Source organism: Sardina pilchardus, chromosome 24 (assembly GCF_963854185.1).
Source record: "Sardina pilchardus chromosome 24, fSarPil1.1, whole genome shotgun sequence".
Taxonomy (NCBI): Eukaryota; Metazoa; Chordata; class Actinopteri; order Clupeiformes; family Clupeidae; genus Sardina; species Sardina pilchardus.
Window position 1 is genome coordinate 9,617,865 of NC_085017.1, and position 25,996 is coordinate 9,643,860.

Here is a 25,996-nt window from a genome sequence, read left to right on the forward strand (position 1 = left end):
ATGGGTACAGACTGCTGAAGGTTTTAGATGAGCGAATGGGCCCTGGATTTCCCCCCCTAAAATAGCGATCCAGCAAAGTTGGGTCTCACTCCCACCAGCACCCCCGTCCCCTCATCGGGAGGGGGCCGTCGAAATCTCACGGTTCCACTCCGCCTCTGCCCAACTCTACCAGGCGAAAGTAACCTTTTTTAATAGCCAAATATACAGTATATATATTTTTAAAAAGCATACGTCCGAGACAACCATTGTGAAATGAGGTCTAAAAATGGGTGGGCCCACTTGCAGAATCGATGGCATTTGGAATTACTAAACCAATTCAAATGCCTCCACAAGATGGGGCTTGAAGAAGGTGCCCACTGAAAGTTGGCATGAATGAAGTAGTAAGGGGTCGCAGGTTTGAGCCACGCGCCCCCTGAAGCCGTGTAGTCGTTTCTGAACTGGCACTGAAGCCATCATTTCAACAGCTTGCCTGCACACTTTGAACTCTGGTCACAAAAGCTCTGAACTCCCTTTTGGGCTCCCATCTGAAAAGGCATGATGGTACCAAGAAGGGAGGGACATGATCCAGAAGAGACTTACATTGATTCCTTCCCATGAGAACTCAGCACGTCCTTGCTGTACGGGGAGAGCAGGAGGGAGAGAGAGAGAGGGGGGAGGGGAGAGGAGAACACATGAGAGTAGCTCTGGGCAACAGATCGTTTTAACCTGGTAGAGAGAGAACAGGAGACGTGGGGGTCGGAGAGGAAGAGGATGTAGAGAATGTGCTGCTGGGGGGGGGGGGGGGAAAGCTTGACATGTAGACCTGACCACGGGGGACTGGACCAGTTGCCCAAACAGGAAGTTAAAATAGGAACCAGGTTAAAAAGGGAAAAAAGGTGGGTAGAAGGAGAGGCACTGAGGACAAAGTGGCAACCAGGACAGACTGAGAGGACTCAAACATTCCAGGATCACACTAGAAAAAACAAACAAAACAAAAAAAGAGTACAGAGCTCCATTGTACAGATACACCAGGCTAACATCTGACTGTGTGGTTAGTACAGGCATGTCATGGCTGTGGTGGGGGAAAAAACGAAATGGTCCAGAAAAATGCTATTTCATTGTTTTAAGATGCTGTGATTTACTATGTATCTAAAGTATCACGTGTAGGAATTCCCCTTTCAACTGAAACTCAATTTGCCATTTAATACAGTAGGTGCATGTGAGGTGGCAATGAGTTTGAAGCTGTTACTTTAAGGTGAAAGAACTACATTTTGTTGATTTAATCCTCAAACAGTGGCTTGTAAACACATTGACTACAGACAGACTTTCAGACTAGATATCATTTTCCTCGAATGCAGAAATCTAGCATATCAGAAATAGCCTGCCCTGATATATGGAGTCCTCACAATCTTTAGCCTTCAGGGATCTGTTAAAGGAAATCAGGGCACTGACGCCGTTGGTCTGAAAGCATCTCCATAAGCATAACATGCTTTTGATTACACACTTTACTTAAAAGTATCTATATAAGAGTGCCATGGTATTGTCATGAACGTGTCATAAACACTATAAACAAGTCGTAAACGCTTATGACATAACGCTTCTGTCATTAAGTGTCATTGGATTTTTGTAAGGGTTAGGGTTAGGGTTCATGTGTCATGACAGTGTCATGTCACTCTTATGTCGATACAGTACCTTCAGGTAAAGTGTTACCATGCTTTCTCTACTGTATCTCAATACAAAACAGTGCCTTTCACAAAGAGATGGTCAACGTTTCTTCATTCTGACACTGTCATGTTGCTGAAGCCATGAGGCCCTGTCTGATATCCAGAGCACAGTAGCACCAGACGGAACACAACATCCCTTAACACAGTGTTTCCCAACCTTTTTTCCTTGAAGCTTTGCCTGTGTCTAAGACAAGCCAGGACCCCCTCCTACCGGCATACAGACAAAAAAGTGTTTTATTCAACAATCAGGGTCCGGGGATGAATTACCAATGCCAAGCCCATGCAGCCCGACCTGAAGGTTGCTTACGCAAGTTCAGAGGTCAGAGGCAATAAATAGCTACATGAATTTAAATGTGGAACAAATGGGATTATTGTTATTGGGATTTATACATTTAATGAACGCAAATATCATTTTGGTAACCTCACAACCTCAGCCCAGGCAACACTGTGCAGACAATCTCTGGTGACCCCTAATGGGGTCCCCGGACCCCAGGTTGGGAACCACTGCCTTAACCAACACACTCATCATCGTTCCCTCCCGCACCAGTGGGTCCTAAACAGCTAATCAACTTATGCACCCTGGGGTGAGTCGGTGAGAAAAATCAGGTGTGGTCAGGCACATCGATCGATCGATCGCACAATGCTATTTTGGCACCACAGACAATGATTACACCACTGACCAAGGGAAACCTGGTCTTAAGTAAAAGGTGCAATATTTCACTGTTATTTTGAGAGCACATTATCAGGAAATCTGATGATCTGCCTTGTGGTTAGACCCTAGCAACACAATACAAAGACTGTGCTGGTGTGCTTGTCCCCAGGATTTTGATTCACTCATTTGAATGTTATGGGGGGGTGCTGTTCTTTTTTTCTAGCTATGTTTATCTTATTGTAAACCCCCTTGTCAATCAATACTGTGCCAGTAAATGACTAACTGTAAGACTTTGTTTTGCTGTAGCCCACGAGATTCATTACGGCAAGGCAAGCGCAGAGTGCATTTATAGCCTACTCTGTCTGTCACGGACACATCCGTGTTTCAGCAAAGCAGTAGATGATTGCATAGATGGTCTCGCGTGCTAGCGGATTCCTTCTGCAGAGATGCGTTCATAATAGTACTCATGATAATAGCAACGTGCCATGGCTATTCCCCTACTGGCTCTTAAAGGGAATCGGAGATGGCACTCTCCTGGCTTTACGTTATGCCAAAAACACACTCATGTTTATTTACAAAACCTACGTAAACCCATTTTGAGCCATGCATGCACCTTACAATTTATTCCACCTTTAAACTATGGCAAAAGCGGACTTGGACACACCCTAAATGCTCTTAAATCATGGGCCACAGGCCAGACATTTTAGACTATCACAAGGGGGCCACTAATATTCTCTAACTGTATCTTATCAGCCGGGAGGGAGTGCCAACACTGAAAGATATAGTGCTTCATATACAAAAGATGTACCAAGCACAAGGGTGCAAATGTATTCTCTGTCTGTGAATTACAAGCTTGCTGACAAACACACACACACACACACACACACACAGACACACACACACAGTAACAGCAGCTCAATTTGCTCGACACCTGCATTAATGGAGGGCGGCGGAGGCTTTTTTTCCGGGGCTGGTAAACACCCTCGTCTGCGCGCCAGAACGACACACGGCACCGCGCGCAGTCGGCGCCTAATCAATAGCAGAGGTCATCTGAAGGTCACCAAACCTCCTCCGTCGCAGGCAGGAAGCGTGCCTCTGATTACTATCACCACGGCAGCAGCACCTGCCTAATGAGTCCGTCCTTTGTTTTCTGGGAATATTACTCGACATGCTAGCTATTGCTAGAGTTCTCTAGGGCTAACGCCTATTTTCAAAAAAGGCATTTCAAAATAATAATTAATAACGAAAATTACGAAATAATAAAATGTGCAGTACATAATTAGGATGAAGTTGCTTTGTTCCAGTCTTGGTTAGGTGGAAGGCGTGCATTTGAGAGATATTTAACGTTTCCTCACGTCCTCCTGCGATTTGTCATACTACAAAGAGAGCTGCTCACTGTCAGAGAGATGTGGATGAAGACAGTCGTTGAATACTGGGACAAATTGCATATGACAGCCGTCACTCATTAAGCTGCATTGAAAAATAAGCTGTCAACAAAAATTGCAAACTTCCGAGAGCAGTGTTCATTGTTTAATGTCAACTTCCATTCAATCAACATCCTTGTGGAGGCTATGTAAATGACATACAAAGCGAAAAAAAAGTATCTTGAAATATGAAACGAATTGCCATTCAGGCATTTTCCATTTGGATGCTTAAAAAAGACGAGATGTTCTGTGGAAACCGTTGTGAAACAAAACTGTTGTCTTTGCAAGACCTCACATAGCCCCGAGAACCCCACAAGCACAGCTGACTTCACCCTGACTTTGTACCCCTCCAGTGGATGCCCTATATTCTGTTGCACTTAGAATTTTATGACAATTCTGATTTAGAACTGTGGCGGAACACAGCCACTTAGGTGCATTAGCGGCTTCTGGATCAGATGGCACAACTGAGAAATTTATCAGGGTTAAATTTTATTGAAGTGCCACGAGAAAACCATGACGTCACTGGCCATTGTCCTTGTGTCTACCCTTGCAACAGACCTCTGGGAGGGTTTTTTGGGAAACTTTTTAGCTCAGTTCGCTTCCAGCGCCACTGCCCGCACGGCGGGTTCTCTCTCCGTCCCTCGATTCCAGAGAGCAGCCGAGTGCTAAACGGCGGTCCCGCAGGACCTCAGGCAGCCCAGACAGCTTCGTGGCGCTGTGGGCCTTTGGGAGCCGACGCTGTCCTGGCCAAACTCATCCATAACTGACAAACAGATGAACGCAGATAAATTCTGCTGTTGTCGTCGTCTCTCGGCACAGACGGGGACGGCGAGGGTAGAAATGGATTCGTGAGATGCGAGAAAGAGTCAGATGGATGTCACATGGTGCTGTTGTGCGAGTGTGTGTGTGAGGGATGGGGGGAGGGGGGGTGGGGGTGGAGAGAGTGGCTGTCACACACAGTCAGATGGTCGGACTCAAGGGGGCTGGCATCTCGAATGGCCTTGGGTGAGAAATTCAATACTGCCGAGACGAACACAGCCATTGTATCATTAGGCTCTTGGTTGAAAAGCTGCAGCCATAGTCCCTGCCAGTAGTGAATACACACACTCACTCACGCACGCACGCACGCACGCACGCACGCACGCACGCACACAGACACGCACGCACGCACGCACGCACGCACACACACAGACACACACACACACAGACACACACACACACACACACACACACACACACACACACACATTCACACACACACACAATGTGTCGAACAGCCTCTCTCCTGTCAGCCATCTTATACTAAAGGAGTGCAGGGAACTGGTAGTACAAGCAACCATATAAGGCATTGTGTCAGTTTATTAGTTGGGCATACTGCAGTGTCGTGCCATATGGTGCTCCAACACAGGCGCATGAGTGAGGACGTATCTATGCCTGCTTGCCCTACTGTTTGAGTTTGCAAAGATTTAATAGTTAACTAACAAGTGACTTACCGGTGAAAGATTATTCAACGTACGCACGTCAACGTAAACACAGATAACAGTGGCACTGGTGCGAAAAGGCAACATGTGGGAGATTTCACAGTCACGCTGAACATAGTGTCAGATGATGTCACACAAATGTGCGCGGGATTACGCGGCTCGCTCAGTGTAAACAAGCGTGGCGTCGCTAAAGGCGTCATGCTACTAATGGCTCATATTTCTCCTTAGCCCACACACTCGCCTCTGTGATTCGTCTTGCACTTTCCCCTGTCAACAGACTCCCACAGAGAACACACAGCTGGTATGTGTGTGTGTGTGTGTGTGTGTGTGTGTGTGTAGTATGTATTTGTGTGTGAGTGTATGTGTGTGTGTGTGTGTGTGTGTGTGTGTGTGTGTGTGTCTCCTATGTCATATGTATTTGCGTATGAGGTTATGTGAGGACCACATGATACTCACACCATGTCAGGCCTTAAACTTGTGAGGTCCAAAGATCAGTCCTTGCTTTTTAAGTTGTAAAATGTTTCTGTATTTGTATAAATGTACACATAGGATACACATGGTGTGTATGTATGTACTGTATGTATGTGTGTATGTATGTACTGTATGTATGCTTATAAATGTGTATGTACTGTATGTATGTATGTATGTACTGTATGCTTATCAATATGTATGTATGTATGCTTATAGATGTGTATGTACTGTATGTATGTATACAGTATATATTGTATGTATCTAAGTATATATGCTTGTATGCTTTTATATATGTTTATTTGTGTTCATGTGTGTGTCTGCTTTTCATGGATCCTACCTGCTCTCCATCCTTCTGTACGGGAACCGCGTCCGCCGCTGCAGAGGAAGAGAAAGAAAGAGGGAAAGAGACGGAAAGAGAGAGAAAGGGAGGGAAAAAGAGGGAAAGAGAAGGAGTGGGAAAGGAAACGAGAGAGGAGGTGAAAGACAGGCTTATGCTGTATAACCTCTGCACACTAATGCCAGCTGAGTACAGCTGACAGAACACCCGTACATTTCTGCTGACATTCACACAAAAGGACTATAATTAGAATAATTACCCACACCAACTGTTAGCACTCTGCAAGGAGCCGTTTCTGACACTCGCACTAGGACCACGCCAAAAGGGGACTCAAAACAATATGGCGCACTTCCTCGTAGCAGGTGCTGTACCCACTACTTATAGGCAACTGACCCACACCTTCATTGATAAGCAGCTCTACGGTGCACAATGCGCAACGCACTACTAGACATGAAACCACTGGAGCGTAGTGTATCAAACACTATTACTAGAGCCCCCTCTTCATCGGTCACAATCCCAGATTATACACTGCCATGAATCGCCTCCCATTCTACATGACACCAATTCATTAGATTCATCCTCGAAAAGAACTTTCGCAACGCAGAGATACAGGAAAACATGGCAAATCCGCAACAAGGAAACCGTCGTGACAACCCTCTGTAATTGCATTGCCTCAGTACTGCACTGCTGATAAACTACACCTGCTGTTGTGTGTGTATAGCTTCATGCACACCTGCCTGTTACATTTACATCTGCCTCACTTCACTTCACAGTCTGCTGTTGACAATCCAAGGCCTCCCTCGTCAGACAGGCCACTCTTTTTACTCAGGCTTTGTTCACGATCTCCTCCCGTTACCAGAGAAATTCCCTGTTTTTTTTTTTTTTTTTTTCATTTCATGTCGTGCTTGCAGTGACAGCGGTATGGAAATGGACTTGAGACTGTGATTATTTTTAGAGGACTGGAAGTTTTTAACGGGACTTTTCAAAAAAAGCTTTTGTTGCATTTGTCTCGGAGATTTCACAAAATAATCCTGTACTCAAACCAGCACGGTCTCATTTTAGAGCATATGCTAAAATATCCTGTGGAAAAATGCATATGTCTAATTTGTCAGTCACATGAGTGTTTTTATTAAGAGGCACACAATGTTTTCTCATGATGACAGTGGAGGCAAGAGCCATAAATCATATCCTATGCGTGTGTACACCAGGTCATATTAGCCATGCCTGCACAACATTACTGACACAGATTAATGCCTATGGCATCCGATATAGGGAGGCAGCTAGATAACGTAATGTCTTTTTTTTTTTTTTTTGCCCTGAATCTCTGCAGGCATATTTTAATCAGTGGAAAGCTTAATTGCATGGCTCGTTCTCAGTAAATACAGGCGGGTGACTGTATAGGCCTCAAGGCCAACGGCACACCCTAGAGAGAGGGAGAGGGATGGAACCGTGGAGAGTGAGAGACCGAGAGCATGGGACAAAAGAAGGATAGAATAAGACAGAGAGAGAGAGAGAGAGAGAGTATGTGAACCCTTTGGAATAACATAAAATCTGAGTCATCTAAACCTAGACAAACACAATGTGCTGAAACTAACAACGCTAAACAAAGTAATGTCTTTTACATCTTTATTTCTAAAAACTCCAATTAAACATTCGTAGTCCTGGTGGGGAAAAAGAAATGAACCCTTGAAAGCAATGACTGATTTAAGCACCATTGGCAGGAATAAGCTCAACCAAGTGCCCCTGGTAACTGTGAATCAGATCTGTTCAACATTCAACAGGTATGTTAGCCCATTCTATCTTCAGTTTAGTCATTCTTGGGATGTCTGGTGGTGTGAATGACTTTGTTGAGGTCATTCCACAGAATCTCTATTGGTTAAGGTCTGGGCTATTACCCTTAGGCTGGCTGCAGGCTGTCGGCGTGGTGTGTGTGTGTGTGTGTGTGTGTGTGTGTCTGCTGTATAGCTAGAGGTTGCACACTGCCTGCGCGATGCGCACGTCTCAGTCGCGGCTCGAGCCGCGCTGGAAAAAAACGTGCCTGCTAGAAAAACGGCCGTCGCCAATTTTTCACGCGGCGCGCAAGTGTGTTGGATGTGTGTTAGAGTCGGTGGGCGGGCTTAACATAACAATGACTGACATGCGACCAGAAGTTGAGACCGTTAAGCCTCCTGCTACTTGAAAACAAGAAGAAAATTTGTTTAGCGCTATCCTATTGCGTGGAGAGGGAATTTGAAAGACAACTGTTTATCCCACCCATCCGATTGAGCCCTGCCTACGGTGAGTTCCCAGACCGTACATCTTGATGTGGGTCTTGCTGGTCAGGCTACGGTCATTGCGCAATGCTTTTTGTTTGCACTCGCAGAGAGAATAGACATACCAAAGAGCGCCAGCAGAGAAGGATACTGACAGTGAACCACAACAGATCCACAACTGATGGGACCCAGAACCAAGATGGCCTGCATTCCTTCCTGTGTTTCATAATATGTGTGAAGCAACATGCCCTTTCAGACGTGCCCACAAGGACAAACGCATACACACACACACACACACACACACACACACACACACACACACACACACACACACACACACACACACACACACACACAAACACACACGCACACACAGACACAGACATACACACACACACACACACACACACACACACACACACACACACACACATATACACGCATGCACACAGACTCACACAAACATACCCTCCCCCCCCCCCACACACACACACAGACAAACACACACACACAAAATCATGCGCATAGCCCCATTGTCAATGTGTATCCCACACCGTGTGCTAAATCAGTCGCACAAGCCTCCCCAAGACGAGACACTCGGCTGCACAAACGCACACAGCGAGGAGCACGGGGGCCTGAGAGCCCCGACATCACTTCCTCTGCGGGCCCTGCTGGGCCTCGGCTCACGATTGGCTTGGACATCGGCTAATGGGCTAGCAACCCGCTGGCCTGAGTGGAGAAGGAGACAGGAGATGGAGGAGGGGGGTGGGACATGAGCAGCAAGGGACCAGGAATACAGGCAGGTGTGTGTGTGTGTGTGTGTGTGTGTGTGTGTGTGTGTGTGTGTGTGTGTGTGTGTGTGAAAGAGAGACAGAGAGAGTGAGTGTGTGTGTATGCCTGTGTGTGTGTGTGTGTGTGTCTGTCTGTGTTTATATGTGTGTGAAGGTGAGGCAGAAATGCTGTGACAGAAAGGCAGAGGTACAACTGGCACACACATCAGTAGCATGATGGTGGTTAGAAGAGAGTGGAGTAAAGGGTGATGTTTGATTGTGTGTGTGTGGCGGGGGGGGTGTGTGTGTGTGTGTATGTGTGTGTGTGTGTGTGTGTGTGTGTGTGTGTGTGTGTGTATGTGTGTGTGTGTGACGGGGTGTGTGGTGTGGTGTGTGTGTGTGTGTGTGTGTGTGTGTGTGTGTGTGTGTGTGGCGGGGTGTGTGTGTGTGTGTGTGTGTGTGTGGCGGGGTGGGTGGGCAGGCAGCAGTGGTGCAGCAGTGTGGAGAATGGGCCCTGACGGGTCTCAGAGGCTGGTGACGCATCAGCTTTGGCTGAGGGGCCCGCCGCGTCCTCCCCACTGAACTGAGGGAAGCTGTGACATGCGGCCACACAGCAGAGTGAACGGGGCTGTCTCTGTGTGTGTGTGTGGATGGGTCTGTGTGTGTGTGTGTGTGTGTGTGTGGGTGGGGTGGCGGAGAGAAGAGAGAAGAGGAGCTGACTCACCTCACATTCTGAGCCAACACCCTACAGAGATAGAGAGAACACAAGACAAAAAGAAAGAAAAAGAGACAGAGAGGGGAGAGAAGGAGGGAGAGAGAGAGAGAGAGGGGAAGATGGTGAAGGAAGATGGAATGCATTGTCACAGGTAGAGAGAAAAAGTGAGAGAAAGAGAGGAAAAGGACAGAATAAACAAAGAGGTGAAGGGGGGATTCGAGAGGGAGAGATAGAGAGAACGATAGAAAGAGGGGATCGTAGGCAATGTGAGATTGAGAGAGAAAGGAGAGAGAGAGAGGGGGATGCCAGCGAGGTAGACGGCGGTAAAGAGAGAAAGGGAGAGAGTGAGGAGAGATAGAGAGATGGAGGAGAGAAATGGGAATAAGCAACAGTCAGACGAGGGGGAGAGTGAAGAGGGGAATGAGATGGAATGAACCCCACCGTGAGACACAGGCGGGGTGACAGGGAGAAGCTCTCTCTCACACACACACACACACACACACACACACACACACACAGTCAGACAACAAAGAGGAAGCAGAACACAGACAGAAAGGAATGGGAAGTGTCTGGGGTCAGAGACAGAGAGAGAGAGAGAGAGATGGAGAGAGGCAGACAGAGACAGAGAGAGATGGAGAGAGAGATAGAGAGAGGGATGGAGAGAGGCAGACAGAGAGAGAGAGGGATGGAGAGGCAGACAGAGAGAGAGATGGAGAGAGGCAGACAGAGAGAGAGATGGAGAGAGGGATGGAGAGAGGCAGACAGAGAGAGAGAGAGAGGCAGACAGAGAGAGATGAAAAGGCATAAACAGACGGATGACTGGGGAGAACCGGGAGGGTGCCAAAGAAAGGTAGCATGGCAGAGAGAATGAGAGGAGAGGAGAGAATGAGAGGAGTGGAGTGGAGAGGAGAGAATGAGAGGAGGAGAGAATGAGGAGAGGAGAGGAGATGAGAGAATGGGAGGAGTGGAGAGGAGAGGAGAATGAGAGGAGTGGAGAGGAGAGAATGGGAGGAGAGGAGTGGAGAAGAGGAGAGAATGAGGAGAGGAAAGGAGATGAGAGAATGGGAGGAGAGGAGAGGAGAGGAGAATGAGAGGAGTGGAGGAGAGGAGAGGAGAGAATGAGGAGAGGAGGAGCAGGAGAATAAAGGGGAGGAGAGACAGAGGCAAACAGATGGATCCCCCCGAGGCCAGGCTGAGTAAGGTAAACAGGAAAATGATCTTTTCTCTCTTTCTCTCTGTCTGTCTCTCTCTTTCTTTCTCACTCACACACTCTCTCTGTCTCTTTCTCTCTTTCACACATTCTCTCTCTCCCCACACCCCCAAAAAAAGAAAAGAAAAGCAAATTCTGCCTCTCAGTTCAAATCCAAAAATTTCTGCAGTCACTGAAAATTGACTCGGTTATAGTCTTGGGGGAAATCATCTCAGAGAATGCAGCTGTGTGCCACAGGGACGGCGTTAGCCTGAGCGTGTGTGTGTGTGTGTGAGAGATTGTGTGTGTGTGCGTGCATGCGTGTGTGTGTCTGTGTGTGTGACGCCGTCAGCCCGGGCTAGACGTGCTTGTGTGTGTGTGTGTGTGGGTGTGCGTGTGTGACGCCGTCATTCCGGGCGAGACGTGCTCGAGGGTCCATTATGATCTCGGGCCGGTCTCTCGCGGTGTTCCCTCGTCTGAGAGGAGGCAAACGATTGGAGCCGTGCGCGCTAAATGAGCTCTTATACGTCCCAGTTGATGCTGAGGGCTTTCAGCTCGGAGTTCCCAAAGGATGCCGCAGAAAAGGTCATTTAGAGATGGCAACTTTCTTTAAAACACACTGCTTTTGGAAAAAAAAAAAAAACTAAAATCAATCACATTGACACTGATACTAAATCTCTCGATCGTGTCCATCTAGACACACGAGGTGGAAGCTATTCGATCTGCTTCATGGGAGACTCTCACATGCATCATCATTCTGCCTTTTCTCGCTGTTTTCAAAACAAACAAGTCCTTAAGAGGGCGGTGGGGGATCATAAACTTTATGTTGAGTCTTTGTCTTCCTGTCTTAATATCTCCATTTCGTATCCCCTCCTCCCTCTCCAGCTGCTCATCATGTTCTTTTCTCCCTCTTTTCTCTCTCTCTATCTCTCTCATCCCTCATTCTCTTATGCCCCTTCATACTCCTTCGTTTGGCAGGTCAATCACTGGATGGATGCCTGCATGTCAGTCAGTGTATCGACCAGTCACCTTGGGCCCTGTCACTCACCGAGGCAGCAGCCAACGGATACATGATGTGTGACTGGGTATTGGTGTGAAGTTGTGTGTGTGTGCGTGTGTGTGTGTGTGTGTGTGTGTGTGTGTGTGTGTGTGTGTGTGTGTGCATTTGGAGTGTGTGTGTGTGTGTGCGTACGTGTGTTTGTGGGAGAGTGAATGGGTGGGTGGTTATGAGCTTGTTTGTACGCACATGCAAGAGTGGGTTTATGTTTGCACTTGACTGTTGATTGTGTGTGTGTGTGTGTGTGTGTGTGTGTGTGCGTGTGTTTGTGTGCGTGTGTGTTTGTGTGTGTGTGTGTGCATGCATGTGTGCGCGTGTGTGGGTTGTGCATAGGCTAGTAGTATGAGGCTGAGGGCCAGATGTACTAACGTTTTGCGCACATTTTAGGCGTAACGTGCACGTAATAGCATGGCGATGGTATGTACAAATCGGCCGCAATGAGGGAAACGCGCAGACTGCCTGCCGTGGGAGCTGAGAATGGCTATTTGCGCTTTTCCGTGTCATGCATATTAATTCCTGGGCGGATCAGCTGAAAATGGGTGTAACGCGCAAGTACAGGGGAGGAGAGGTGCTAATAGCGATTGATTAAGTATTCCGCCATATGTATGAAAACAGCGCACGTCTATTTTGCGTTGAAAAACTTCCGCCTTCTGAAAGCAGGTGTAATCCAAATTGCGGTTAAATTCATCTATTAGAAAAACGTTTGGAGACAGCTGAATCAATATTGAGAGCATCCGTTTTCTTCATTGTACTATGTCAAAAGCAACCTTAACTTTTGTTTGCCTCTCTAAAATCGTGTTTTCTCTTTCACGACATAGCCTACACTTCCCAATCTGTGCATTAAGTCATATAGTCTACGTGCAGTAAATAGTTCACAAGTAGACTATTTTTTAAAGTGGATTATTAGAACTACTAGGCCTACTCTGTTTGTCGCAGCTCGTTGACATCTCTTTGTATCATGTATGATCGCTAAACTTTTCTTTTTAATGTTGCAATATTCAACTGCGCTTGTAGTTCGAGCTCTACACACGCAGTTAGCGTTGTAGAGGGGGCGGGAACGGGCGGGGATGACCGCTGTTAACGTAATGAAGTGACAGCTTAGTAAATTCCGCGCAATATAGCAAAGCACAGCGTTCGCAGTCTGCGTATACAAAAACTCGCTGTTAGCGCTGTGTTAGTACATCTGGCCCTGAGTGTTCATATTTCACTTTTGAGCTTGCCAATGTGTTTGTTTGTGTGTGTGCATGTGTGTATGTGTGTATGGGTGTGTCTATGACTATTATTACACAAGCGGCGTTGTGTTTGACAGAGAATATGCGCCCGTCTGTCCGTCAGCACATTTAATGAGATCGATAGCAGAGAGGAGCGCTGGAGTAATGCAAACCTTCAGCTGGGAGCGCCCAGCACCCAGCACCCAGCACCCAATAACCCAGCACCCAGCCTCAGACGCCCCAGCACCCAATAACCCAGCACCCAGCCTCAGACGCCCCGGCACCGACACAAACAAGCCCCGCCGTGACAGCCAGAGCAAACACACACACAGCGTCAGCCAAAAGCAAGGCCAGCGAGACCGTACACACAAACACACTCTGACACTCTCTTTCTCTTTCTCTCTCTCTCCCTCTCTCTCTCTCTCTCTCTAACACACACACACACACACACACACACACACACACACACACACACACACACACATACACTCACATAGACACAGACACACAAACACTCTCTCTCTCTCTTTTTCACACATGTGCACACACACATACACACACACACACACACACACGTAGATAAAGACACACAATACACTCTGACACAGACAGATACATACACACGTTGTTCATACAGTCACAGACACACAAACACTTTCAGACAGAAAGAGTCACAGTCATACACACACACACACATACACACACGGCTAAAACATGCACACACAGCCACAAACACACACTTGATCATATACATACAGACACATAGACACATAACGCCCACCCCCCCCTACACACACACACACACACACATATATGCTCTAAAACACACACAAACACACACACACACGTGAGTCTAGCCTTTCTAGAGATAGCTGATGCTCTCATTAGCGTGTGCACACACTCCCAGTGGTGCATCCACACAAATGCACAAATCATCTTTTGTTTTCATAAACACACTGAAGGTCAGCTGACTTCAACTGAACCGTGACTCATGCTATGTTGTACACTCAGTCAATTATTTTCAGCACTGAGGATCATGCAATGGAGTTCTGAGCACTGAGGATCATGCTGGGGAGTGCTGGACAATGGCACTTACACAATGTCATTGGTACACAATGAGCTGACAGACACAAATAAATCAAGTGTTCAATTGTAACTGCTCAGACTGAAACTTGTCTGTAGTGTATAGTACGCATCAATTGCAGTGCATGGCATTACACTGATTTAATTGAATTTATTAAGATGTATTACATTTACAGGTATATATATACATATATAAGAGTTTCCACACAGATTAGTATATATTTGTGTGTTCAAGTAAATAAACGGGATGAGTTTGCCTCAAGAGGCTCGTGCTATTTCTAAATCTTTGTTCACCATGATGTACAGAGACCTGAGAGGTCAATGAGGAGTAATCTACATCTAATCAATGTTGAGTGAGACATCTGGACGGGCACTTGGGAAACCTCGCGGTTCATAGATGTGACCGATGTCCTGGGCAGAATTGAATTGGGAGAAGGAATTCTCATCCTGGATCCCAAAATAGCCCCTACCTTAATCACCGTGACCTAATCTACTGTAGTAAAGCATGACCTTACTACAGTATAACTCACAGCGAGTATGTAATCGCAAACCTGAAACCGTACCTCCCGTGTCGTATTACATCCAAACTGTTGCCTTTAACATACAGCTGCTTTACATACAGATGTACATTAAGAGTAACACATATGCATACATATCTCGGTGACAAGCGTGTAGAGTGGACGGTCACGTCTGGTATAAAGATTTGATTTGAGCGGGTGTTTTCCCATGTATGCCGCCCCTGTGAGACCGAACGTGAGGTCTCACAGTGGTGACAGCAGTGCGCTGGCACATTAGTATGCTGAGACGGACTGTCCCCAGGAATTGTTTCAGTGCCCTCAATGAGCGGAGATGAACCACGAGACTGCAGTGACTGTAAAGCCGTGCGGTGCGTCGTATCGTCCAGTTGGGAGTGAACTCGGGGTCTCTTGGACCCTGGCACAGCGCAGCCTTGATCGTTCACATAACGGAGAGAGCACAGGCAAGTCACACAATTAACCCAGAGTGACAGACAAAGCCTCCATTATATCTATCATATTTATCTACGGTATAATGCACTCATAATGCACTCTGATTGCCAAGCTAGTTATCTGACTAAAACGAAACAGCACTTGTTTCTCACACAAAACAATTTAGATTAAATGCAAATATTACCAGCGTCAGTGCTATTCTCATCATCACGCTGTGAGGGTGGGGGGGGGGGGGGGGGGGGGGGGACAATGCCGGTGGCTAGAGGGGCGAGCCAAATTGTGAGGAGGATATCTCTCCCCCCCCCTTAGCCTCTGTGACTGGGGAGTGTGAGGATCTGGTAAACGCCTGACCCATATTTACTTTAGAGAGCGTCTCTCTCCACTTCAGCATCCTCCCATCCAGCCCCCTTTGCTATTTATAGCCACGTATGCTAAATATGACACCAACGACAAACACACGCTCGCACGCACACGCACACACACACACACACACACACACACAGACATATACAGTTCAGCACACATACACATAGCAGGCAATCTAGCTTATTTCTTCACAGATAATCAGATTGGTTATCCCACTTGCACAAGCGGCCCGTTTATTCCTCTTTCTTCCTCTCTGGAGCTTTAGTGCTAAATGTCCTCTAGCTTTCCCCTGTGTGGTTTGTGTGTGTGTGTGTGTGTTTGTGTGTGTGTGTGTAACCCCCACCCCCACCACCTCACCCCCATATCCAACCTTATGCTTTCCCTGGGTTTTCGGTGTCGGGTGAATATTAAGGGAACGCAGGGAGGAAAAACACAAATGAGACGAGAGGAGAGCCGGCGTTTCATTTCCAGCGCGTCGCTCGCTCGCTCGCTCTCTCGCCTCCCTCCCTCCCTCCCTCCCTCACTCTCCCGCACCCTGTGCTAGCCACGCTCTGGTTCAATGACAAGCAAAGGTCAAATCCACTCCCGGTGATTTCTACATTACTGGGTCAGACGGCGAGACCCACCTGCAGACCAGTGCAACATGGCACCAGTGCCGGGCACAATGTTTAAGGCATTCCCCTTGACAAATAGGGGGGGGGGGGGGGGGGTTGGGATACAGGTTTCATCTCATGTGAGAGGGGAGCTTCAAAGCACTCCCCCCCGACCCCCGCCCATAAGCCCCCTAGCCTGCCAGTCCCAGCCTGTCCCCACTCCCCCAACACCCCTTATCTTCTGCGTCTGTGATCCAGGAATCTGTACCAGATCAGGCTTTGCGCCACGCCAGGACCCTTCTCTGTGTTCCCCATGGGAGCAGGTGTCAGAGGCGTCTACTTCTTCACCATTACGACAGCCGGCAAAACGTCTCTCCCCAGGTAGCGATGGTTTCTCCCCTCACACACACACACAGACGAGCAGACGTTGTGGGAGCCACGAATCCTCATGGGCTTCACACACACACACACACACACACATAGCATTAGCCAACGGCACCGTTGACTTTGCAAAATTTGACCTACATGTGCTCACACCTGGGTTTGCCTCCAAGGCTGCCGGAGAGTGAGTCATCGCATACAGGGTTCTTTATGGTGTCTGTGTGTGTGTGTGTGTGTGTGTGTGTGTGTGTGTGTGTCAGATAGATGGAGCGGTGAGGTATATGCTCATTAATATAAGTGTGTGTGTGTGTGTGTGAGTGTCAGTGTTTTACGCACCCCAAACGCACCCCGCATGACGCACACAGGCGCAAACACACACACACACACACAAACACACACTCAAACGCAAACAGAGACACAAAATACATCCACACGCACGCACACACGCACGTCAGTGAGCGGTGGCTATTTTCCACGCAGGTGGGGTTCGTCATGACCTTAGCTCCGTGTCACAGCTCTGTGAGGGGCACTTAACGGCACTGAGCTCCTCTGTCATCCCCCGGCTGGTACACGCCACCTCCCTCCCTGCCTGCCTGCCCGCCCGCCTGCCACCCTGCCTGCCTCCTTGCCTTCTTCCTCGTGTCCCTGGTCTCCTCTCCCAAAGCGTGCGTTTCGCCGCCTGTGTTTGTTCTGTTCTATTCGCTCCCCTCCTGGTCGGCTCCACTCCCGTCTTTGCGTCTTTTTTTCCGCTGTCACTGTTTATGCGCGCAACAGTGCACCACGCAGACAATGCCAAAGGGAGAGGGAGTTGAGTCTTTCCAACCTCTCACACGTGTTCTCTCTCTCTCTCTTTCTTCTCTCTATCCCTCTCTCTCTCTCTCTCTCCCTCTTTAATCTTCCCTTAATGTGTCTTCAGCTGTGTACACAGCCTCTGTTCCAGTGCACGTCTCAGTCTCTGGGAGTCTTCTGCCGTTCCTCTTTGTCTATCTCTCCATCTATCTCTGTGCCTGCCTCGGCGCACTCTCGTGTCATCCTGCTCAGATGGATGAGGCTAACAAGCCTGGTGTCCACAGATGGTATCCACGGATTGCTTTCAAAGCAAGCCCACTTCGCCACTAACCTGTCTGCCAGAGCACAAACACAAACACACACACACACACACACGCACACACACAAACACAGACACAGGCACAGACGGGGACGCACGCACAAACCATGCAAAATCTCTGTCTAGCCCTCCGGGCGCAACAACGTTAGCCAAAAGGTTTCCATAGAAACCCACACATCCCGTCTCCGGTGAGGAGGCTACTGGCGAGCCACCCCCCCCCCCCCCACACACACACATATCTCCCCCTCCGTCTCCCCCCCAGGAGAGTGGACACGTAAAGCAGCAGATTAAGAAAAGGGAAACAGCGGCGTTCTTACTGATGGTCCTGGAGCCGATACAGCCCATGGTGTCTCAGAGGCGGCCCGTCAGCAAGCAAGGAAGCTCCTCTCTCTTCCGCTGGGCATTCTCTCTACTCTCACACACACTCTCTCTCTCTCTCTATCTCGCGCGCGCCTTCGCTCCCGCTGCCCTGTTCGCTCTGTGCTCCGTCAATGCGTGTGTGTGTGTGAGCCTCTCTCTCTCCAGTCTACGTCTCTCTCCATCTCTCCCACCCTCTTTCTTTCTCTCTCTCTCTCTCTCTCTCTCTCGCTCGCTCGCTCTCCCTCTATCACTGGCAAGCACACAGACGCTCCTGCACACACACAGCCACACAATCACACACACACACACACACACACATACACACGGGGGGCTGTGTTATTGGAGTATACTGTGATCCAGTCAGTAAGTCAGTATGTCTGAGAAGGTGAAGTGAGTTGTACAAATTCTTAAACGATCAGGTCAAGTCCTAACACAAAATCAGTCACCTTTTTCAATTAAGCATTCATATAGTGATGACATTGAAAATTAAGAAATCCAAATCATAGTATTATATTTAAAAACTTGAAATATTATTTTTCCATGCTATTTATTCTCCTGTTTAGTCAATATTTTATCACTGCATTGATTATCCTTTTCTCCCTCATGTTTCAGAAAAACGGATCCAGTCTACCTCAACCATGTCATCTCTTTTACACTTCTTTTCGTCCCTCCTTAAGCAGCCGAAAGGCGTGTGTGAATGTGTGTGTGTGTGTGTGTGTGTGTATGTGTGAGTGTGTGTGTGTGTGTGTCCGTGCAATATGCCCGAGGACAGAGAGGGACAGAGAAGCCCAGTGATTTCTCTCCTCCTTCGCTGCGTCCGTCATACGCCGACTAGGAGAGAGGGATGGACAGATGGAAAAAGAGAGAGAGAGAATGGGGGGAGGAAGAGAAGAGAAGAAGGAGGAGGAGGAGGAGGGAGAGAGGGAGTGCTTTGAGTCATGTTCAGAGGGGGTTGAGATGCACAAATTAGTATTCTAGGAGAAGGGAGAAGGAGGGAGGGAGGGAGGGAGAGAGAGAGGGAGAGGGAGGGGGATGGTTGGAGAAGAGACTGAGGCAGAGTCAGGGAGAAGATGCCTCTGTGTGTGTGTGTGTGTGTGTGTGTGTGTGTGTGTGTGTGTGTGTGTGTGTGTGTGTGTGTGTGTGTGTGTGTGTGTGAGGGAGAGAGAGAGAGAAATGACTTAACTAGACACTGCACCGTGTAGTGGCATTAGGGGATGGCTGTCTAAACTCACAATTGGCTTGGTTTGACAGAAACCAACTGAAGGCACAGGCTGCTATTTATAGCTGCATGTGTGTGTCTGTGTGTGTGTGTGTGTGTGTGTGTGTGTGTATGTGTGTCTGCGTGTGAGGGAGAGTGTGTGAGGGAGAGTGGAAGAGACAGAGACAGACAGAGAGAGAGAGAGAGAGAGGAGAGGAAGGAGAAAGATAAATCAGAGAGAGAGGTTATCGCAGAGCGATGGAAGAAATGAATTGAGGGTCTATCACATTCTGCCGGAAGAAAGAATATGTTAAAAATGGGTTATCAGGACTCTACAGTCCTTAACAGTACTTCCCTAAGCAGTCTAGATACCCCTCCTCTGGTAGAGATTCTAGAACGCTGGTCCAGATGGGAGTGGGCCTGCCATGGAACTGAACTGGTGGGACAGGAGAGGAGGGATGTGATGTCACACATGATGGAACTTTCAGCATCGATCACAGATGCTGTCACTCCTTCTGTCAGCGCGACTGGAGCTCGAGTCACATCATGTGAGCTCGACAGAGAGACAGATGACTGGCATGCTGCTCTCCCAATACTCCACACACACACGCAGGACAGAAGAGGCGTTAAGAGTCACAGCCAAGACTCTTCTCTTCTGGGATTCCTCGCTGGTGGAATGATTTACCTAATACTCTTCCCTCTAGTTCTAGCGATAGCAATGGGATCTTCAAAAAGCCTCTTATCTAGAGACTTATCTGTTTCAAACTAAATACTAATCACAGTTTCTATATGCATATGATGCATTATACTGTTTATGTTTATGCTTACCGGTATCATTCTGTTCCATTTTATTTAGTGTATTAATTATCTCTTACACCGTGTTCTAACTGCAAGCGACGCGACCGTATGCGTGCGACAAAATCAGTTCCAACCCTGTATTTTCAATTGGAATGTCCTGACTGAATGCGATGCGACCGAACGCGACAAGTTGCTTTGTTACGCGACTTCTTCAACCCTGTTTTGTCGCTCTGTCCGTTTCTATTTTAGTCGCGTCGCGTCTGGTCGCCTTGACAATAACTTATTCACGACGTAACAAAGGTTCATTAAAGAATGTTAACGGATACAATGTGGACACAAACTATCCGGCGCAACGCGACAGTCGCGCAGTCGCTTACAATTAGGACACGGTGTTAGGCTTTTTGAATTTACAATAACCTGATAATGTAATGATTACTGAGGGCATTGTATGTGGCTTTGAACCAATTTGGTAAATGGTCTGCATTTACGGTATGGCACTTATCATTGCCTCACATTCACCCATTCACACACACACACACACACACACACACACACACACACACACACACACACTCATAAAACAATGGCGGAGGCGGCAATGTAAGGCGCCAACCTGTTCAATGGGAGCACTGGGGTTAAGTGTCTTGCTCAAGGACACTTCGACAGGGTCAGGAGGAGTTGGGGTCGAACCAGCAACCTTCCAGTTGCTGGACGACTCCTCTACCTCCTGAACCACAGCCCTGCCCAGTGCCTGCTGAAAGCCATACCTATAAATATAAGCATAAATAAATAAGGAATTTCACAGTGGGCAAACAACAACCAAGCAAGCCTGTGTAACAGTACACAACATGGCAGAGGACACAACGCACACTAGTTACACAAAACTCCAATTTGTTTTTTATAAGTATATGACCATCTCGAGACTGCAAACAAACAAAAATGTGATGAATGCTGTCTGATCCTTCTCAAAATAATAATATCCCTTGCTGAGTTTCTGGATTTTATTCAAAACTGTCAGGGGTGAACAGAAAACAATTAGGAAATGGTGATCCAAAAATGAGACAACGCATACACACATACTGTGCGTGTGGTGTTTCAAACAGTACACAGAAACACAGTGCACAAAAACACCAACACAGAGAAACATTCAATAATGGATATGCACCTGCCTATGTGCACGCAGACACACACACACACAACGATTCACACACACGGTCAGCTTCCAAGGCTACCCAGGGAAACAAACAGCATTACTTGTCATGTTATTGAGACTGGGAATCGATGCTGGGCTTCTGCAAGCTGGCACAGAGGTGAGAGGATTTGTAAGAGATCGCTGGGCATCCCCCCCCCCCCCACACCCCCTTTCCTCTGACCCTCCCTCCGACAGACATCTCTTCTCGCTTGGAAGGAACAGAGGCCAATAAATCCCCCATTGTCGTCCTTGTATCCACTCCACACCGCACCGCACCGCACCACCCCACCCCACCGTGACCCGCTCTGACTCATTCTTTATTTATGCATGAGTCATCGCTCTGGGTGTATGCACCAATCTCTCCTTTAAGAGATTCTTTAAGAAAGAGAACTCACAAGAAAATTGTCTATCTATGGTCTCTCTCTCTTTCTTTCTCACACACACACGCTCTCTCTCTCTCTCTTTCTCTCTCTCTCAACCTCTCCCACTCAGTTATTCACTCTTTCACTAGTCACTGCTTTTTGATATTTTTGTTCTGTGGAGTTGTTCCTACCCGACTACAATTTCTGTGAGGACGGGATTGTGCTCTCGCCCTTGCACTGTAGCTCTATAGAGGCAATCTACTCACTCGCACAGAGCAAATGAATCATTCCGCAGCTTGTCGCCCCAAATAAGCTGAAGAATCAAGACCGCAACCTCAAGTTCATTTCACAAATGGTCGAACATGGTACGCGTTGTTCATAAACCATGTGGCTTCTTCAGTGGAGCACAAGTGACAAACACACTCCACCTCGGAAGTCATTTCATGTGCAAACGTTCACTAAATGCACTAAATGTAACTCGTGGGGATATTTGAGTTATGTAGCTAAGCAACAACGCAAGTCGGAACAAAAAGGCCAGTAGTTAGAGCCACCCTCACTGTCACGCAGGGACGAGAACAGCAGGGTGTAGCTCAGGCTGAGACCAGCGCATCTGCCATCTAACGAATGTGCAGTGGATGCGGTGGCCTTGTGGAAGTCGACAGTACTCTAATTCAGATTGAACGCTCCGCACAGACCTAAATCAGTCCGGGTTTGTTGCCCTTGGCTACAATCGATAGCGTGAGTGAAGTGAGGTAATTTAGCTTGTTGCTTTTTTATTATTATTATTTACTTTGCTGAGCATTTGCACTATAGAGACGCAGAGTCTCCTGAAGTGACTGAAACACATCTTCTACCAGACGGAATTAACAGTCGTTAGGGTTAAAGTCCCCCCCTGCCCCCCAAAGATAAGGTTTAAAAAGATTTCTGTGAAAAGGTTCAGTCAATTAACAGCAATAGGCTCTACTAATACTCTGGAGGGAGAATTTCAAATTAGCTAATCCATAACACCAAAGGGAAAGCCTATCAGCCTTTGGGAGGTTGGACTCTCAACACTAGACAAGCAAGCGAACATCGAGATGATGTCTGTATCATAAAGTGTAAGGCCTATGTGCATTATGTATTATTGATGAGATAATCAGTGGGTGCTTTTTCTGAGAAATACATTTTCTACAGAAAACTATTGACTGTACTGAGAATAAATCTTAAATCAGTGGATAGAGTGGAAGAAGAACTGAGAAGGAGCCAACTCTGCCCTCTGCTGTCCTGTACTAGCCCTGTCAAAGGAGATCAGGTAGGGAAGATGGCAATGAGGCAGTGGACAGGCAAACATTTACAACAACCACTTGCATTTAACAACAACAGATTGCATTTTCTGACAACATTGACACTGACGACAACAACAACAACAGCAACAACAACAAGCATTTATACAGTGCCTTATCAAGGTAACCAACATGCTTTACAGTGAAGGGGGGGGGGGCTCACTAACCATTACCAATATGTACTGTAGCAGCACCCACCTGGACGATGCAGGACAGCCATTATATGTCAGAGTGCCTACCACACAGCCTGAGTTGAAGAGTGAGGGAATGAATGAATGAAAGTAGGGCTGTTCGATTTTGCCCAAAAACAAAATCTCGATTTTCTTTTCTCAAAATTCGATTTTTGATTACGATTACGATTATTTAGTGAAATGCAAAAAGGCAAGAAATCATTTCCAATAAGCTGTTTTTTATTGAACATTTTGTAAATAATCTCTTTAAGTGCAAATCTTGTAAATATATCTTTAAGTGCAAATCTTGCTTTTATTAAACAATATGAATTACTAATTAAACTTTTGCCACAAAATTCAACACTTGCAAACATAAGTACCATAATTACCCTAGTTAAAGTGAAAAATCGATTTTACGATTTCACATTTTAACATTGATTTAAAGGGACACTTCACTGATTAGCATTAAGTTTTGTATCTGTAGAAAACCAGTCATGATGTAAAAATCATCATTTTACAACATTGAAAGCAGGAAGTCCTATTCATGGGTTTCATTGAAATCCGTATTTCTCCCATCTCAAGGCAAACTGAGGGAATGATGCACGACCATTCAAAAACATTACTGGTTTTCTAAAGATACAAAGCTTAATGCTAATCGGTGAAGTGTCCCTTTAAACAAATAATCGCGATTGCGATTTAAAATCGATTAATTGCACAGCCCTAAATGAAGAATGAATTATCCAATTACTCTGGGCGAAGATTCAGGGGGCCAGGCTGAATGAGCCAGGCCAGGAATTTAGCCAGGGCACTTGGTATTTCTCTTTGCAATAAGTGCCATTTAGGATTGGATCATGTACAATATTAGTCTGGTTTTCACCATACTAATTGCTCAATCTTTTAAGATTGAACATTAGCCTGGCGAGGCTGCGCTTTGTTTCTACTGCACTTCACGTCGCTTAAGTTTCGTTATCGTCACATCACCGGCCAATAGCGTGCCTGGACTAGAGTATGGCCGCTTCTGATTGGAGCCAAAGGTTCTGGCAGTAAACAGAGGAAAAAGATCTGCTGGTTTCCAGACTGAGCTGCCGGGCGAAATTCAAATTCCCCGGAAGTTCATGCAGGGTTCACCCAGCCTAGTGCAATATGACCATGGAGAGACATCAGCTCTTAAAGGAAAGAAAGGTCAGCTTTCAATTCAAGATGTCTTTAATGCCTGGACTTGAAGGATGTTGTATATAGTAAGTCTCATTGGTAATGTCATTTCACAAATTGTTTGTCCTTAGTCATGCTTCAGATGTCATTGCTCACACACCCTGAACAGTGGGAGATTTGGCCAACATGGAGTATCCTATATCACACATTCAAAACCTATTTTACATAATCCTTAACATTACAGAATTTGCTCTGATCAAACATAACTGTGGTAAGAGGACAAATCACTTATGTTAATGTTTAAATACCACATCGCAAAACTAGCCTACATTATAATACTCATACATCCCATAATTGTTAATGGGTAGGCAAAAGGGCACATATTATACAATAAAGGATATAATATGTTCATATTTGATATAACAAATGCTGTTTTTGTGATTCAGAATCTGGGGTGTTACAGATTGTAGAATAGTATAATGTAATAATATAATAATAATATAATGCAATGAGTAAAAGGAAGGGGCCATCTGAGGGTGGAGTGTTTGTATTGAATATGAAAAAAGGCTTTATCTTCTAAAGATACAGTTTCTACCCCTGAAGGACCACAGTGGGAATAATTTTAGGGCCCCTTTTGCATCCCCTTGCAATGCTTTTGACTTTGTGAAGGAATGCAAAACTTATTGCGAGGGAACGCAAAAGAATTTAAATAAAAAATAAATTCCCACCTCTAAAAAGGTTCCCACTATATGGTCCTTCGGGTCCTTGTGCGACATTCCCACACATTCTGTAAAAAGCCCAAAGAAACCCTTCTGCAACAACACAGCTCTGAGTTAGCTCAATTAAGAGACCACTACACATCTGATGTCATCCTATGATTGCTGAGTGACATTCAAATGAGCTGACGGTCCCTTCATTTTGAACGTGACCCTCAACTCATTCGAAACATCCCTACCTTGCCAAGGCTGTATGACGATACCAACACTCTGGTTCTGTCATGTCCAGAGGAGCGGTCTAAAATTATCATGAAGGAAGATAAGGGGCTACACAGGCCTCGGGCTTGCATTAAGTGGGGCAGTCATGCTGGCCAACAGTCAGATCCATCCTGAAAGAGACAGACACACACACACACACACACACACACACACACACACACACACACACACACACACACACACACATCACATAATGAAAATGGCCCAACTGAGGGGGCGGCACCATGCATTTGAAAATATCACTGTGATCAACTGGATAACACACTACAATCAGATTCACAGATTGGCGCAGCTCGGCACCCAATGGGAGGCATGGGTATGAGCATCATTAGATTGCCAGAGTGACTCGCTGAGCAAATGCAAATTGTGCTCTCCCGAGAACTGGATATCCAGAGTAGGGGAAATCATTTAACCCGCTGACTAGCTGAGAAAGTGACTGCCCATTTTAGGTTCCAAAACTCCCATAATTTGGAAACTGGAATGGAAAAGTGCTGCCATCTTTTTTCCAAAGTTCTGTTAAGTGTCAACACTCAACACTCACCACTCTGTGTTCATACCGCTCTATTTCCCAGTTCCATAGCTCTCAAATGCCTATTGCAACAAAGTACTTGACATGGGCCTCATCAAGGAAGGTAAGCAGATCCACATAGCACTAAGCCTATGGCCTAACTTTAATAGCCACTAAT

The 25,996-nt window shown here is 46.7% G+C and overlaps 1 protein-coding gene across 2 annotated transcripts in view; it reads right to left on the reverse strand.

Moving 5' to 3' along the window:
* fam131ba (family with sequence similarity 131 member Ba) overlaps nucleotides 1-18,235 on the reverse strand; it is a 29,991-nt gene extending 11,756 nt beyond the window's left edge. For both annotated transcript variants that reach the window (XM_062530082.1, XM_062530081.1), the window contains exons 1-2: nucleotides 18,079-18,235; nucleotides 6,069-6,106 (exon numbers count right to left, since the gene is read on the reverse strand). In XM_062530082.1, the coding sequence (XP_062386066.1) occupies nucleotides 6,069-6,106; nucleotides 18,079-18,106 (66 nt within the window). In that variant the 5' untranslated portion in view covers nucleotides 18,107-18,235. The remainder of the gene's footprint in view (nucleotides 1-6,068; nucleotides 6,107-18,078) is intronic.
* Nucleotides 18,236-25,996: the final 7,761 nt, after the last annotated feature.